Here is an 18,850-nt window from a genome sequence, read left to right on the forward strand (position 1 = left end):
AAAAATTTGACTCTCAAAAGAAATTTCAGTCGCTGTATTAATATTTGGCTCTGATGACTAACGAGTTTGTCGACCACTGACCTAGACAATGCTATGTCAATGAATATACCTCAGGCGCTTCCAAGAATTTCTTTTTGCTTCCCTCATGCAGTCCATTAAGGGTCAGTGACAGCTCTGCCCACATCACTTCACAGGAACACCAGGTTCAGCGAGAAGTCTACCTGGAGGACCCCAGGCTTCACAGAGGGAAAACGACAGTAACAAAATGGCAAAACAGTTTTTGTCCCTAACCTTTCTACTTAGAAATGACATTCATCACTTCATAAGTCATATAGCCACACCTGAATACAGCAAGACAGGAATGTATAAGCTTTTCTCTGGGAGGGTCATGTAAGGAATGGCAAGAGAATATTTGGCAAAAAGTAATGGATTCTATCCATCACACAAATAATATTTTGATGGATTAGAAGTGTGCATTTGAAGCATCACTTATATACTTTGTGAAAAATCTTAAGCATTCAGACAGCCATATTGAAAGAGTGATGTAGTGAGCTCTCATACACACTCTACATTCTTTTATTAACATTTTACTACATTCGTTTTACAACTTATCTCTTTATGTGTCATCTCTTTTGTCTATCCAAACTGCACTGCAGAGTTCAAAATGTATTGAAGACATTAGTTCATTTTCCCCTAATATTTCAGAATGTACATCATTCATGAAAGTTTAGTATTCATAGTTTTTAAAAATAAAATTTATATACAGTAAGCTATACAAAGATAAGTATTCATTTTCTGTATTTTGATTTATGCATAAACCTGTGCAACCCAAGCCCCATTCACACTATAGAACACTACTCTAACCCCGGGAATTTTCCTCAGCCCTATCATAGTCATCGTTGGCCTCTACCCATTTCCAAAATAATCACTCATGTAATTAGTTTTACCTATTTTAGAATTTCACATAAATGCAAGAATAGAGCATGTATATCTTTTGTGTACGGTTTTTTTTTCCACTCAGGATTTCTTTGAGAGTCATTCAAATTGTATCTATAGGACCTTTGTTTATAGTGTTAAGTACTATTTAATTGTATGAATATTCCACAATTTGTTTATTCTTCTCATGTTGATAGATATTTTATCTATTTCCAACTTTTGTTGACTATTATAAAACTGTTATGAATAATTGTAGTTTTCAGGAAATCTGACGATTTCACCTATATTATTAAATTTATTGGAATAGAATTATAGAGAAACAGATAATCTTTTCATAACTTGGCATGACCATAGCATTTTGGGCAAAAACTACCAGTAACCTGGGTTAAAGAATGAACAAAGGGCAAACAATCCTTGGTAGTTATTTAAAAATGATAGGTACGCCAGAGATACTCACAGGGTGATCTCTCCTAGAACCATTTCTGTGCATTCCAAAGAGTAGTGAACTAGGGACTTGCCCCTGCTCTCCCCCAAACAGGATTTGTTTAACATTTAGAAAAGGGGCATTCTGACTTTTTAGAAGAAACTTTAGCTGTGGCACCAATCACACCATATTAGCTCCAAGCTCTTCTATTTTGTTCCCATCTTCTATTTAGACCTCACGTATGCAGCTGACATCTATGAAATTGGGAATGGGGGACCTATATCATGATGCTTTTCAAGTAAATAACTGGTGTTTCCTCTGATCCAGAATCCTTGTTTTTGTTAGGATAAAATCAATAAATATAGAAACTAAAGCTTTAACAATATTTCTTCATAATATCTTGTAATATAACTAGATGTGTTTTTCTTTCTGTTTACCTTGCTCAGTGCTTACTAGCTTTCTTGGATCTCAGAGTTAGTACATTTTATTAAACTGGGAAAATTCAAATATGTTTCAATATTTATTTAATGCCTAAAAACCACTGCTTTATATATTTGTCAGGTTTTACAGCTGTTTACAGGAGCAGAGGTAGTTCAGAACAAATTACTTTTTAATAGCCTTAAGTAGAATTTTCATGATTAGTTTAAATATTGATGACTCTTAAATCAATATATCTTGCCAGATCCTTTCTCCTAAGCTTTTAATACACATGGCCACTTTCTACTGGTTAACTATAGGATGTCCCACACTGACAAAGCTCAAATTCAAAATTTTATTTCACAGATAAACTTATCCCCTCTCCCTTCAACCTTCTTATTTTCCTTTATTCTTTATATCAGAAAATATTATCTCTATTATTAGTATCTCCAGACAAATATATGGATGTCAGTCTAAAACTCCACCTTCATTATTATAGTAGACAGAAGATTGCCCCACCCTCTCAAAAATAAATGTTTACATCTCTATCTTTGCAACCTGTGGAAATGTTACCTTACATGGCAAAAGAGATTTTGAAATTGTGATTCAGTTTAGGATTTTGAGATGAGAAGATTCAAAGGGCAGGGTCATAAAGCAGAGATCTGAGAAAGAGGATTTTGAGATGCTATGCTGCTAGTTCTGATGATGGAGGAAGGGGCCATGAGCCAACTAATACAAGAGTTTTCTAGAAACTGGAGGAGACGAGGAGACAGGTTTTCCCTTAGAGCTTCCGAAAGGAACATACTCCTTTGTCACTATGAGTTTAAACCAATAAACTGATTTCAAGCTTTGATCTCCAGAACTGTAAGATAGTAACTTTGTGTTATTTTAATTCACCATTTGCTGTAATTTACTACATCAGCAATAGGAAACTAATACAATCATGAATATCCAACTCCTGTAGAAACTATCTCGTTCTGTTCATTCCTTATCCAGTGTCACTGACCGTACACGCTTCATCTCCAGGCATACTTGCTTGACCAACCCCTAATCTTGCCTTCCTATCATCTGTTTAACCTGAAGCAACCCCATGCAACAGTCTCCTCACATCTAGATTTCATAATGGTGCTAGAGTAATATTTAAAAAATTATAATCCATTTGTGATATTCCTTGTTTAAAACTCTTCAAGGGAGTACAGTACTTTCAAGACAACTTCAAATTTTCTGATGTCAGTACACAAGGATGTTCAGTTCACACTGCTTCCAGTTGTCTGTTCCATTGTCCCCTGTGTACCCACAGCCTGTGGCTTTTTACCTCTCTGGTCCAGCACGCCACGTACGTCACATCTCCTAATGTGCCCACGAATGTGCGGCCTTTCCTTCTTCTCCTCTAGCTGGGAAATTCATGAAGTATCTGTTGAGTAAATGACTGAATATAATTTCCTCTTCAATACAAACACCAGATAAACTTAACTTTCTATGGTTGATATTCAGACTAATGTATTTAAATCTATTTGCTTTTTTCAAACCACATGTATCTTTACATAGAGTAAAACTCATTGTTTACCCACACTGTTCTCTACTCAGCACTGTACTGCCTATTTTCATTGGCTAAAGAGTTTATTCTCACCATGAAACAAATGAAAATGCATGATTCTTTCATAGAAGTGTTCATTTGTGGACGACTTAGGAAATATTTATCAGCTTAACTACATGTTATGTGATTAAAATTGTAAAAGTATGACCCCTCTCACTGCTTATATAATGACAACTTATACTATTTCAGACATGATAACTATACTTTCATTAAAATATGAAGAATTTGATAAGGCCATGATTTTCTTTAGAACTCTATTCTGAAAGATATGTTGTATAAAATATGTAAAAAGAATAATGGTGATAATTACAACATAGTCTCATCATAAGATTAGGTACAGAAAAGAGAGATACATAACTCACATTGACATAAGGGAAAATGAAATATGGAGAAGATTTCACAAAGCAAAAATACTTAAATTGAGTTTATAGGTTAAGAAAAAAATGTAAGGACTATCTCAAAGGAGATATGAAAAAACTGTACATAAATATAAAAAAGTTAATGCATTTCAGAAACCTGTCCATTGTTGAATTTTACTGGAATGTGGAAAGTGTGTGCGTGTTGGAAGTGCAGTTGGGGGTAGTTTTGATAAATAAGAAACAAGCGAGATATCTAGACATTTGGAAGGGACTTTTGAACATAAGAGACCACATCTTTTAGAAAATGAGGATGATTTTTCACAGAGGTATAGTGTGATCAAATTTGCCCTTTAAATAATGACTAGTCAGCAGAATTTAAAGTGGATATGTATAAGAAAATTTTGACAACACTGAAAATAGGAAAACTTGTTAAGATTTTATGGAAATAGATATAATAAGATTATACGTAGGCGTATGACACTGAGCTTGTAAAGATAAGTTACACTGTAGTGATATTTAAAAATTAATATGGTATATTTTAGTGGCAAAAACATGGGCTTTGGATATGGACATGGTTTTAATTCCAGTAAAGCTACATAGAAAAGTGATTTAATCAAACTAATGTAACTCTAGGAACCTCAGGAATAATAATACCAACATTGTAAAGTTAGACATATCATAGATAAAGAAACTTGGGCAGATTGTGACCATAGGTGTTCGGTAACTGAAAGCTGTTTAAATCATCCATATTTATAAACCACAAGATTTGGCCACTGATAAGAGTAGGAAGTATTAAAAAAGTAGAAATCTCAGATGAATCTAAGTGTTCCAGCTTGTGTTACTAGATGACTCCTATCACATTTACAGAGCTAGGTAGTGAGAAATAAAACCAATTTTGGTGAGAAATAAAATTATCTTTAAAAAGCACACTTTAAACTCCTGTAATTAAAACATATTGAAAGAAGAAACTTACTTAATCTTTATGTTTCTTTTTATCAAAACCTTTTTACAACCTTGCATTTATTTTTGTGTAGTACTGTGGGTACAGCAACCAAGAATATAGATTCTAGAGTCAGGACACCTGGATTCAAATCCCAGCCCCGTCGTTTAATAGCTCTGTGATCTTGGGTGAGTTACTACACTTCTCTGTGACTCTATTTTCTCATTTATGAAGTGGGAATAATAATAGTTCCTATCTCATAGAATGGTCTGAAAAATTAAAGACATTAGTATTTTTAAAGACCTTAAAAACAGTGCTTCCTCATTCTAAGAGCTGCAAAATTATATTTTCTTTATATTTTTTATTTGCTTTTTATCCTTATAAGGAAGTTTCCTCAATCCTTTTCCTCCTTCTACATCTTTTTCAAATCCTCCTGATGAAACAAGCAAAAGCATAGCTGGGAAGCCAGAAGTCCCTGACATTCAGTTACTATGACAGGTCAAAAGATACGATCATTTTACAAAGCAAACGTTAGATCTGATGCGTGCAGAGTATCATACTTTTGCTGTGGGGGTACTAAAGCTTTCTATGCTTGACAAATGAAATTTCACAGGAATAGTAGATCTACAACTTAAAGTTGTTGAGATTTACAACTGCTAGAAGCCTCAAAAATGGAACTTTCTCCTCCAGGAAGTTGTTTTCTTCCCTCTTCACTTTATTAGAAATATCTAATAAAGAGAAATTCTTATATGCCTAAATCAAAATGTCAGCACTTTAACATACGTCTGTGAATGTTATATTCTGGCATAAAAGCGTTTATATAAATTTTTCAGCACCTAAATATATAGTTTACCTTAGGGTAAGTACAGTTGCTTACCCTCTCTTAAGTGAAGAGAGTTTTATGTTTTGAAAAATTATGATGGCTAGTAGTTTTGGGAACCCTGTAATTTACTACTTTGTGGAATATAATTTTTAAAGAGTACCACCTACTATAGTTTATGTGGAAAAATAACAGATTTGGAGGTCAAGTCTGTAATTTATAGTAAGAGAATAAATGACTTACTATCATAAAATTTCCCCTTTTGATTCTAGACATACCTCCTCTAGTCACCTACAACAGAATTATACTTCAGAGGGAGCTATGACTAATTATACCTCTCAGTCACAAAGTCTATATTTTAACCAATAGAGTGATCTTTATTAGAACTCATATCCCAGCTCCTGCATTGTTAGTACTGTGACTTTCCAAAATGTGTCCATTGACCCTTATCAGGTTCTCTATATCATATTTCATAAGTGGAATTAAATTTAATATATTTTATATATTAAAATTATGCTCAGTAAAACAGTTTGAAATGATAGTACTCAAAATTGGCATTTTCTACTTCTCAGGTATTAAAAAGGTACCTGAACAAAGATAATAAATAATCCTCTGTGTTGTGCTCAAAATAAAAGGATATGTTTTATCAGATGATTTTCAACTCTGATTTTAGAGAAAAAAGAGAACATAAATAAAAACAAAGTCACTGTTTGTTTTGTTTTCTTTCTTTTTTTTTCATTTTTCTGAAGCTGGAAACAGGGAGAGACAGTCAGACAGACTCCCGCATGCGCCCGACCGGGATCCACCCGGCACGCCCACCAGGGGCGACGCTCTGCCCACCAGGGGGCGATGCTCTGCCCATCCTGGGCGTCACCATGTTGCGACCAGAGCCTCTCTAGCGCCTGAGGCAGAGGTCACAGAGCCATCCCCAGCGCCCGGGCCATCTTTGCTCCAATGGAGCCTTGGCTGCGGGAGGGGAAGAGAGAGACAGAGAGGAAAGCGTGGCAGAGGGGTGGAGAAGCAAATGGGCGCGTCTCCTGTGTGCCCTGGCCGGGAATCAAACCCGGGTCCTCCGCACGCTAGGCCGACGCTCTACCGCTGAGCCAACCGGCCAGGGCTAAAGTCACTGTTTTTCCTCCCTTCTTCCATCCCATTTTCTCTCACCCTCTAAGTGACATCCACAGTAACAAACTAATAAACCAATTTAATAATTTTAGACACACACAAAACATATGTTCAGTATACATTGGTACCTTGAGATATGAACAGACCAACATACAATTTTTTTTTTAAGTTACAAGCTGCGACTGGGTCCATATTTTTGATTGAGATCCAAGTGAAATTCAAAGATATGAGTCGTGATTCGGGAAGGTGCTGCTAGTTGGCGCATAGGCATATGGATCCAGTATCGGCAGTTTTATATACTAGTTGAATAACATACGAGCTCAGTTACAGAACGAATTAAATTTGTATCTCAAGGTACCACTGTAGTGTGTGTTTAAAATGCATTATGTAAATTCTATTAGAATTTATTTCTGTTTATTTAGTCTATTAGCATATTATTTCACATTGGATTTTCTTTTCATATTGATATTGTGTTTTGAAAACTAGTCAAACTGATAGACTGACCTAATTAGTTCACTGACTTAAACTGCTGTACTGATAAAAAAAAAAGCTTTACATTAAATGGATATGATAAGACATCCTCAGGACATTCCATCCCAAAGTGACAGAGTATACATTTTTCTCCAGTGTACATGGATCATTCTCAAGAACTGACCATATGTTGGACCACAAAAACAACATCAGCAAATTCAGAAAAAACGAAGTTGGACCAAGCATATTTTCTGATCATAAAGCCTTGAAACTATAATACAACTGCAAAAAAGAGAAAAAAAACCCCACAAAAATGTGGAAACTAAACAACATACTTTTAAAAAAATGAATGGGTCAAAGAAGAAATAAGCGCAGAGATCAAAAGATATATACAGACAAATGAAAATGACAATACGACATATCAGAATCTATGGGATGCAGCAAAATCTGTGATAAGAGGGAAGTTCATATCACTTCAGGCCTATATGAACAAACAAGAGAGAGCCCAAGTGAACCACTTAACTTCACACCTTAAGGAACTGGAAAAAGAAGAACAAAGACAACTAAAAACCAGCCGAAGAAAGGAGATAATAAAAATCAGAGCAGAAATAAATGAAATAGAGAACAGAAAAACTATAGAAAAAAATCAATAGAACAAGGAGCTGGTTCTTTGAAAAGATCAACAAAATTGACAAACCTTTGGTAAGACTTACCAAGGAAAAAAGAGAAAGAACTCATATAAACAAAATCCAAAGTGAAAGAGGAGAAATCACCACAAACATCATAGATATACAAAGAATTATTGTGAAATACTATGATAAACTTTATGCCACTAAATTCAACAACCTAGAAGAAATGGATAAATTCCTAGAACAATACAACCTTCCTAGACTGAGTCAAGAAGAAGCAGAAAGCCTAAACACACCACTTAATAGGGAAGAAATTAAAAAAAAACCTATTAAAAACCTCCCCAAAAATAAAAGTCCAGGCCCAGATGGTTATACTAGTGAATTCTATCAAACATTCAAAGAAGACTTGGTTCCTATTCTACTCAAAGTCTTCCAAAAAATTGAAGAAGAAGCAATACTTCCAAACACATTTTATGAGGCCAACATAACCCTCATACCGAAACCGGGCAAGGGGACAGCACAAAAAAAGAAAACTACAGACCAATATTTCTAATGAATACAGATGCTAAAATACTAAACAAAATACTAGCAAATTGAATACAACAACATATTAAAAAAATAATACACCACGATCAAGTGGGATTCATCCCAGAATCTCAAGGATGGTTCAACATATGTAAAACGGTTAACGTAATACACCATATCAACAAAACAAAGAACAAAAACCACATGATCTTATCAATAGATGCAGAAAAGGCATTCGATAAAATACAACACAATTTTATGTTTAAGACTCTCAACAAAATGGGTATAGAAGGAAAATATCTCAATATGATAAAGGCCATATATGATAAACCATCAGCTAACATCATATTAAATGGCACAAAAATGAAGGCTTTCCCCCTTAAATCAGGAACAAGACAGGGTTATCCACTCTCTCTGCTTTTATTTAATGTGGTGCTAGAGGTTCTAGCCAGAGCAATCAGACAAGACAAAGAAATAAAAGGCATCCATATCGGAAAAGAAGAAGTAAAGGTATCACTTTTTGCAGATAATATGACCCTATACATCGAAAACCCCAAAGAATCTACAAAAAGACTACTAGAAACAATAAACCAATACAGTAAAGTCGCAGGATACAAAATTAACATACAAAACTCCATAGTCTTTCTATATGCCAACAATGAAACATTTGAGAACAAACTCAAAAAAATAATCCCCTTCACGATTACAACAAAAAAAAATAAAATACCTAGGAATAAACATAACAAAGAATGTAAAGGACTTATATAATGAAAACTACAAACCACTGTTAAGGGAAATCAAAAAAAGATACAATGATATGGAAGAATATTCCTTGTTCTTGGATAGGAAGAATAAATATAATCAAGATGGCCATATTACCCAAACCAATATACAAATTTAATGCAATTCCCATCAAAATTCCAATGACATTTTTTAAAGAAATGGAGGAAAAAATCATCAGATTTATATGGAACTATAAAAAACCCCGAATAGCCAAAGCAATCCAAATGAAAAAGATTGAAGCTGGGGGCATTATAATACCTGACTTCAAACTATATTATAAAGCCATGACAATCAAAACAGAATGGTATTGGCAGAAAAATAGACACTCAGACTAATGGAAAAGAATAGAAAGTCCAGAAATAAAACCACGTATATATGATCAAATAATTTTTGATAAAGGGGCCAACAACACACAATGGAGAAAAGAAAGCCTCTTCAACAAATGGAGCTGGGAAAACTGGAAAGCCACATGCAAAAGAATAAAACTCGACTACAGTTTGTCCCCTTGTACTAAAATTAATTCAAAATGGATCAAAGACCTAAATATAAGACCTGAAACAATAAAGTACATAGAAGAAGACATAGATACTAAACTCATGGACCTTGGTTTTAAAGAGCATTTTATGAATTTGACTCCAAAGGCAAGGGAAGTGAAGGCAAAAATAAATGAATGGGACTACATCAGACTAAGAAGTTTTTGCTCAGCAAGAGAAACTGATAACAAAACAAACAGACAGCCAACTAAATGGGAAATGATATTTTCAAACAACAGCTCAGATAAGGGCCTAATATCAAAATATACAAAGAACTCATAAAACTCAACAACAAAAAAATAATCCAATAAAAAAAATGGGGAGAGGACATGAACAGACAATTCTCTCAGGAAGAAATACAAATGGCCAACAGATTTATGAAAAGATGTTCATCTTCACTAGTTATTAGAGAAATGCAAATCAAAACTGCAATGGAATACCACCTCACACCTGTTAGATTAGCTATTATTAACAAGACAGGTAATAGCAAATGTTGGAGTGGCTGTGGAGAAAAAGGAACCCTCATCCACTGTTGGTGGGAATGTCAAGTAGTACAATCATTATGGAAGAAAGTATGGCGGTTCCTCAAAAAACTGAAAATAGAACTAACTTATGACGCAGCAATCCCTCTACTGGGTATATACCCCCAAAACTCAGAAACATTGGCCCTGGCCGGTTGGCTCAGTGGTAGAGCGTCGGCCTGGCTTGCAGGAGTCCAGGGTGCGATTCCCAGCCAGGGCACATAGGAGAAGCGCCCATCTGCTTCTCCTCCCCTCCCCCTCTCCTTCCTCTCTGTCTCTCTCTTCCCCTCCCGCAACCGAGGCTCCATTGGAGCAAAAGATGGCCCGGGCGCTGGGGATGGCTCCTTGGCCTCTGCCCCAGGCGCTAGAGTGGCTCTGGTCGCAACAGAGCAACGCCCCGGAGGGGCAGAGCATCGCCCCCTGGTGGGCGTGCTGGGTGGATCCCGGTCGGGCGCATGCGGGAGTCTGTCTGACTGCCTCCCGGTTTCCAGCTTCAGAAAAATACAAAACAAACAAACAAAAAAAAACAACAACTCAGAAACATTGATACGTAAAGACACATGCAGCCCCATGTTCATTGCAGCATTGTTCACAGTGGCCAAGACATGGAAACAACCAAAAAGCCCTTCAATAGAAGACTGGATAAAGAAGATGTGGCACATATACACTATGGAATACTACTCAGCCATAAGAAATGATTACATCGGATCATTTACAACAAAATGGTGGGATCTTGATAACATTATAGGAAGTGAAATAAGTAAATCAGAAAAAACTAAGAACTGTATTATTCCATACGTAGGTGGGACATAAAAACGAGACTAAGAGACATTGATAAGAGTGTGGTGGTTATGGGGGGGAGGAAAAGGAGGAGAGGGAGGGGCACAAAGAAAACTAGATAGAAGGTGACAGAGGACAATCTGACTCTGGGTGATGGGTATGCAACATAATTGATTGACAAGATAACCTGGACATGTTTTCTTTGAACATATGTACCCTGATTTATTGATGTCACCCTAGTAAAATTAATAAAAAAGTAAACAAATAATAAATTAAAAAAATAAAAGCTTTACATTGCTTATAGGAGATTGATGATTTGTATGAGAGTGGAATTCTGTCTGGAAACATGAAGGCCAGAAGGATGAAACACTACATTTTCAAGTTCTGAAAGAAAGACCCATCACTCAACTGTTTTAGCCCATAATTTTATGACGTACAAGGATACCTTTCTGAATTCTGTATACCATTAATTGATCTGTCTTTTTCTGTTTAGTGTAACACAATTTTAATTATATAGCTTTATAAAAAAAGTTGATATCTGGGAGCCAATTACTTCTTCCTTATTTTTAATATATTTATGGCTATTTTTACACATTTATCCTTTTATATAAATTTTATAAGCAATTTGCTAACTTGTACAAACACTTGTTAGGACTTTGACTGGAAGAATAATATCTTTAAGATAGTGAGTTTTCTCATCAATAAAAATAGTAGAGCTTCCCTCTAATTTAAGACATACTTGATGACTAATCTACTTTTTTCTATAAAATTTTACATGAATTCATTTAAATTTACTTCTAGAAACCATAAATTTGTTGTTTTTCCAGTAAGTCTCAGTTTATAAACCTTTTATTATGTGGTATCTCTCAAATATTGAACATTATTTCAAAATTTTAAGATGTGTATATTTCACACAAAATAAATCATATATGCAAAAACCTAGATTGCCCACAGTTCAATTAAAAATGTAAGATTTTAGCCTGACCTGTGGTGGCGCAGTGGATAAAGCATCGACCTGGTGCAGTATGCACCTACAAAGCAATTACAAACAGTTAAAAGTCAACTCTTAAACAATAATGTCCAAAATTTAAATTTATTAAAACAAAATCAGAATGCTTACCTAAACAATAACTGGGTATAAGAGTGGGCAGCCATGCCACATTGGAAAATGCAGAAACATGAAGAGAATTAATCCGGGCAAGCTCTGAAACAGCTCCAGAAAAAGACAATGGCCCAACTGGATCAACCCTCCAAAGAATTAGTTCACTATAAACTGCACTGGGGTCCTGAATTGCCACATCAACGGGGCTTTTCTTCTGCTGTGCCAAATCTTCAGTATTTACAGCATCATTAGGTTGTTTTTGGTTATCAAGATCTGGTGTCCTTAATGCATTATGGTGTGATGTTGTCAATAATAATGGTAATACTGAATGGCAAGCTAAATCATTAAGATGAAAGCGATGACCACAATATCTGGATTTGTGGGAAATACTGAGAACCGCAGAAAAAGCAGATTCCTCGGCAAAACTGACTAGCCACTGATTCAGAGAGCCATCAGCATGCTTTGAAATCATCATAACATTAGGGGTAAAAATACTTCATTTTAAGCTATTAGTTGATTTGCTGTGGCCAGAAGAGATAAGCATTGATGCGGAACGTGTGAGGCTAGGAGGCTTTTGTTTCCCTTGCTGAATAGCCAAGTCAACATTCTTGGTACAGGCATACATCACTATGCTTTTACAGAGAGAGTTTGCATCACCTGTGGGGAAAGCTACAGGAATTCTGGAAACAAAGGACACCTAGAATTAAGAAAGTGAGCATTAGAACACATGACATTTTATAAAGCAGTATTACAAAACTGTACCCACATTTAAAAGGAAGTAGCTCTTCAGAGATCTTAATAATAGTACCTGTACTTGACGAAACATACCAGGCTGGTATTCATCCAGCCAATCCACATGCCAAACCAGCAAAGAGCCATCCATGGGATGTATACTGAATAGCATGTCTGCATTTTTACTCCATTCAGACAGAAGTAGTTCAATCTGATGATCAATGGCAGCTGATGGTAATGGTATAAAACTTGAGTTCGGTACCATTTTATCACCACTCAATTCATTCTTTTCATGATTTATTTTCAGATCGTCAACATCATCATCCATTTCTATAAGCAAAAAGGTTCAAGAATCAAGTAAATATAATCAAGCTATTACTATAAATAGAGATATATCTTTAAAAATGCATTCAAGATGAAAAACATAATAGTTTTCATAAACAAGAAATGGGCTCCCCTTTAGAAATAACCTTGCTCCAGGAATATAGGGCCACTGTAGTTAATGGAGTAATCAGAAGGGCTTTAGACCTAAGTCAGTGGAGTATTGGTAGAAGGGTTATTATTAAACAGGAAAATAGGTAAACTGGTTTCTAAACCCAGATGTATACCACAATTAACTACTTAGCAGTGAGACCCACTAATTGTCTGGACCTTAGTTTTGCTTATGGTAAAATGAGGTAGTTGGAGCCAGCGCTATAATTGTGGGCTGAATTTTAAAAATACATTATTGGAATGTAATTTTCACTTTTTTCATAACTAAGATTTACCAAAACCCGAGTCTGTTATACCACCTATTCTCTAGGTATATGCACTTATAACTGATAGGACATTTTAAACAAATACATTTATGGTGCCCAATTTTCAGATTTTCTTCAACACATAGGTAATTAAAAATAAACTGGTATAGCCCTGGCCAGTTCGCTCAGTGGTAGAGCGTCGGCCTGGCGTGCAGAAGTCCTGGGTTCGATTCCTGGCCAGGGCACACAGGAGAAGCGCCCATCTGCTTCTCCACCCCTCCCCCCCTCCTTCCTCTCTGTCTCTCTCTTCCCCTCCAGCAGCGAGGCTCCATTGGAGCAAAGATGGCCCGGGCGCTGGGGATGGCTCCTTGGCCTCTGCCCCAGGCGCTAGAGTGGCTCTGGTCGCAACAGAGCGACACCCTGGAGGGGCAGAGCATCGCCCCCTGGTGGGCAGAGCGTCGCCCCCTGGTGGGAGTGCCGGGTGGATCCCGGTCGGGCGCATGCGGGGAGTCTGTCTGTCTCTCCCCGTTTCCGGCTTCAGAAAAATACAAAAATAAATAAATAAATAAACTGGTATAACAACTTAACAAAGGTAAATATGTATATTCTGGCCTCTATTCAAATACCCTGATCCCTATTCCTGTTTAGGAATAGAGAGACTTTCTTTCTTTTTTTTTTTTTTTTACAGAGACAGAGTGAGAGTCAGAGAAAGGGATAGACAGGGACAGACAGACAGGAACGGAGAGAGATGAGAAGCATTAATCATTAGTTTTTTGTTGCGACACCTTAGTTGTTCATTGACTGCTTTCTCATATGTGCCTTGACCGTGGGGCTACAGCAGACCGAGTGACCCTTTGCTCGAGCCAGTGACCTTGGGTCCAAGCTGGTGAGCTTTGCTCAAACCAGATGAGCCCACGCTTAAGCTGGTGACCTCAGGGTTTTGAATCTGGGTCCTCCACATCCCAGCCCGACACTCTATCCACTGCGCCACCACCTGGTCAGGCTGGAGAGACTTTCTTAAAAGAGACTCTCAAAAATGTTAGACTGTTTACCAGATTCTAAAAATTGGTCAAGACACACAAATCATTAAGAAAAAAATAATTCAATAGAAAATCAGGAAAAGAGGAAGAAGCAGCAAACTACGAAAGGGCTAAAATAATTCTGTTCAATTTGCATTCAAGAAAATGCCAAGTAAAACAAGTTGGCATTTTCCTCATATTGGCTGGCAAAACGTAACATAGTATAGTATAATAGCAAGGACGTGAAAAAAAGATATTTGAATGTACGTAGAGAAAGTATAAACTGGTAAGCATTTCTGGAGGTCAATTTGGCAGAAGTTACTATGCTGTACATCTGAAATTAATCTGAAAATAAGATTTAAAAAGTTAAATTAAAAAATATATAACAGAGCCTGCCCAGTGGTGGCACAGTGGATAAAACATCAACCTGGGGCTCTGAGGTCCCAGGTTCAAAACACTAAGGTTGCTGGCTTGAGTATATTTTCATCCAGCTTGAGAGCAGGGTTGCCAGCTTAAGTGCGGGGTTGCTGGCTTGAACATGGAATCATAGGCATGACCCCATGATTGCTGGCTTGAGCTCAAAGGTAGCTGGCTTGAAGCCCAGGGTCACTGGCTTGAACAAGGGGTCACTGGCTTGAACAAGGGGTCACTGGCTCAGCTGGAGCCCGACAGTAAAGGCATGTACAAGAAGCAATCAATAAACAAGTAAAGTGCTGCAACTACAAGCTCATGCTTCTCATCTCTTTCCCTTCCTGTCCATCTGTCTCTTGAAAAAGTAAAAATAAAATAAAAAAGAAAGAAAAAAAATATATGGCAGAAATTATCGAAACTTATTGAAATTTAAAATGTTTATACCTGGCAATTCCATACTTAGGAATCTATGCTATACAAATTTAACACAATGACGAAAAGATGTGTCATTGTACCATTATCAATACAGTGAAAAACAATTTAAATCAATTTAAATACCATCAATAAAGTTTTCTCTGAACATTGAATACTCAGGCGCTATTAAAAAAGATGGAAAAGTTCTCATTTTGAATTTAAAAAGCAAGTTGCAAAACACTATTTTTGGTTTAAAAATGAACTCTCATAGTAGAATTTAAAAAAAAACTGCCTATATGAATACGTGTGTAGGAAGATAGAAAAGAATAAACGTAGGACACTCAATACGGAAACTTTAAACCTATCTACACCATTTGATTTATTTTCCTAATGAGCATGTACAATCTCATAATTAAAACTTTTTAAAAACAAAAAGATGTATGAACCACCACCTATGGCAAAGATGGTTAAGTGGCCACCACAAATTTGTGCTTCCTACTTCTTAACACAGAATGGCTGGTTATCCAGGTCAGGGACCGCATGGAGCCTGTAACTAGTGCTTTCCAATGAAATAAGAAAATGAGGTTATGACGTCAGAGTAATGGCGGGGTAGGAAGCGATACCGATAAATCTCCCCCAAAACTCAACAAGATCTTCAACCAGAAACAGAAAAACCTATACTTGGAGCTTCCAGATGCTTCGCAATACACCCAAAGGTATGATTGAGTGAAAAATTGGCTAAATATATAACCAAACCCCGAAGGAAATAGGGAGTAAGAAATGCTCCGCCTTCCTCACTAACCTAAACAGGGCGGCTTTCTCTGGTAACTGTGAATATAGAAACTGAGGCGGGCAAAGGGGGTGAATACATCCAGGCCGCGACACAAACGGCCGAACCAGGCTGTGGCACGGAGATCCAAGCCGAGGAAAATCTGATCCTGTGGCAACCCGGGCAATACAAGCTAACACTCGCGCCAAACCCAAACAAAGAAAGACAAGCGGCGCGGCCATTTTACCCGGTCTCCTGGTTGGTGCGCAGTTAGTGGGCGAGAGATTTCTTCCTAGGCCCCGGAGTGGGTGCCCGTGTTGCCCCACGGAGAGGCAGGGTCAGAGGCCTTTCTGTGGGCCGAGGGCAGAGTCTCTGGGCAGCCCCAGCGCCCTGGGAAAGCCACGCACGGGAGGGAGTGAGAACTAATTCCAATGGTGGAGATTTTCCTTGCTGAGGGTGTTTCACTCAGAGGGAAACGCGGCCGGCCTCATATCCTGGTTTGCGCGCGCAGATAAGGAGTGAGCGATTCCTCCGAGTGCCTCGGCAGTGCGCGCCCGTGTTATCGCACAGAGGAGCAGAGTCAGGGGCCTTTGTGTGGGCCAAAGCGGAATCTCGGGCCGCCCCAGCGCCTTGCAAAAGCCGCGCACGGGGACGGAGCGAGACTCAATTCCAACGCTGCAACTTTTCCCTGCGGTTGGGGGTTTCACTCAGAGCGTGAGACTGCTGGCCGGATATCCTGGTCTGCGCGCGCAGCCAGTGAGTGAGAGTTTCCTCCAAGCGCCCCGGAAGTGGGCACCCGCTTGTGTTACCGGACAGAGTGGCAGAGCCAGAGGTCTTTGAGTGGGCTGAAAGCCCTGCCTGATTATGCTAGCAGCTCTGACTGACTGAGCCTTACCCAGAGCCCTGTGCTGAGTGGAAATAGAGTGGGGAGTTGCCAGCTCTTTGAGCCTCTTACTATCCAGGCAGAGGCAGCAGCAACCCCATAGCTGGATTATCAGGCTACTAATTGAGGAAGGAAAGACTAGGAGAAAGGCTCCAGGAACACGGACTCTCTCACTGTCGGAGCCTATAAATGCTAATGAGCCTCGACTGCCAACGAGACTAAAGCACAATACATGACATTGCCATAGAGACTTATCAACTGCAAACCTCCACCTGAGCGTGGCAAAGGGGCAAAACCCGGGGTACAGAGTCACCGACCAGGAAGAGGGAGAGAAAAGAAAAAGCAAGAAGATAACCTCTCAAAATCAAGAATAATCTGCAGACTTTATAACCTATCCCATTTTATTATATTTGTTCGTTTGTTTCTCTTATCTTCATTCTTGATACTTTTTTTTTCCTCCTCCAATTTGGCCGATTAACTCTCTGCCAGTCTTACTCTCTCCTCTCCTTGAACTACACTACCCATAAGTGTTACATCTCCCATTATCTTTTCTCTTCTCTTCCTTTCTCTCTATGAGGGTTGCACTCCAAAACCCTTAACTCCTCTCTCTCTCTCTCTCCTTTCTTTTTTCTTCTTTTAGTGGTTCCCTCTTTTTTTTCTCTCTCTCTCTTTCTTTTCTCCCTCTATATTAGTTTCTTCCTTTCTCCTTTACATCTCCTCTCATTCAAACCTCAATAACAAACAAATTATCTTATCTGGGACTCAAACTTATGTTTGTGGCATTTTGGGGGGTTTTTACTTCACCTTTTTAACTCACTAGCAGTGCTCCCATCCCTGGCTCTCCATATTATCTAGTTCTTGTTCCACTAAATACAATAGTAATTTTTTAATTTGTCCCCCCATTTTTCCGTTTTCCTCTTAATCCTCTCATCATAACTCTTAGACAACCAACACCTAAAAGCAAATCATTTTATTCTTGACCCAAATTTTTTCCTTATTTGCTTTTTGTGGGTCCATACGCTCTTTTTTTTCTTTTTTCTTTCTTTTTTTTTTTTTTTTTTTTTTGCCCCTTTATTACTTTTCCCCAATTCAGGCCCTCCATCACAGGCATTGTTTGTTATAATTCACAGTCCACCACAAGATTTTATCAAGAAAGAGGGGAGAGGAGAGGAGAGGAAAAAAGGAGGGGGGGAATAATTTCCTTTTTTTTTTTAATTTTTATTTTATTTTATTTTTCTTTATTTCATTATTAATTTTTTTTTAAAAAAACAACTCTTTTCGATTTTTTTTATTATTTTTTAAACTTTTTATTCTTTATTAAATCTCATTAATACTATCAACAAAACCACCCTCAGATGCCATTAAGGAAGAGAAAATCGAATATCATGGATACAAAAGAAAGAGAGGTAACACAGCTAGATGAGGAAAAATCTATGGAGAAAAAATTTAATATATTGGAAACCTTGGAGCTAAATGACAGAGAATTCAAGATAGAAATCCTAAAAATCCTCCGAGATATACAAGAAAACACAGAAAGGCAATTTAGGGAGCTCAGAAAACAACTCAATGAACACAAAGAATATATGTCCAAGGAAATTGAAACTATAAAAACAAATCAAACAGAGATGAAAAACTCAATTCACGAGCTGAAAAACGAAGTAACAAGCTTAGCTAATAGAACAGGTCAGATAGAAGAGAGGATTAGTGAAATAGAAGACAAGCAACTTGAGGCACAACAGAGAGAAGAAGAAAGAGACTCAAAAATTAAAAAAAATGAGATAGCCCTACAAGAATTATCTGACTCCATCAAAAAGAATAACATAAGAATAATAGGTATATCAGAGGGAGAAGAGAGAGAAAATGGAATGGAGAACATACTCAAACAAATAATAGATGAGAACTTCCCAAGCCTGTGGAAAGAAC

The 18,850-nt window shown here is 37.5% G+C and overlaps 1 protein-coding gene across 1 annotated transcript in view; it reads right to left on the bottom strand.

The window, feature by feature from the left end:
• Window positions 1-220: 220 nt before the first annotated feature.
• LOC136386840 (dmX-like protein 1) overlaps window positions 221-18,850 on the bottom strand; it is a 47,561-nt gene continuing 28,931 nt past the window's right edge. Inside the window, 5 exon segments of the mRNA XM_066357967.1 lie at window positions 221-236; window positions 3,093-3,191; window positions 11,846-11,891; window positions 11,981-12,659; window positions 12,771-13,024. Coding sequence (XP_066214064.1) covers window positions 12,459-12,659; window positions 12,771-13,024 — 455 coding nt within the window. The 3' untranslated portion in view covers window positions 221-236; window positions 3,093-3,191; window positions 11,846-11,891; window positions 11,981-12,458.

This window comes from Saccopteryx leptura, unplaced genomic scaffold, assembly GCF_036850995.1.
Source record: "Saccopteryx leptura isolate mSacLep1 unplaced genomic scaffold, mSacLep1_pri_phased_curated manual_scaffold_16, whole genome shotgun sequence".
NCBI classification, from domain to species: Eukaryota; Metazoa; Chordata; class Mammalia; order Chiroptera; family Emballonuridae; genus Saccopteryx; species Saccopteryx leptura.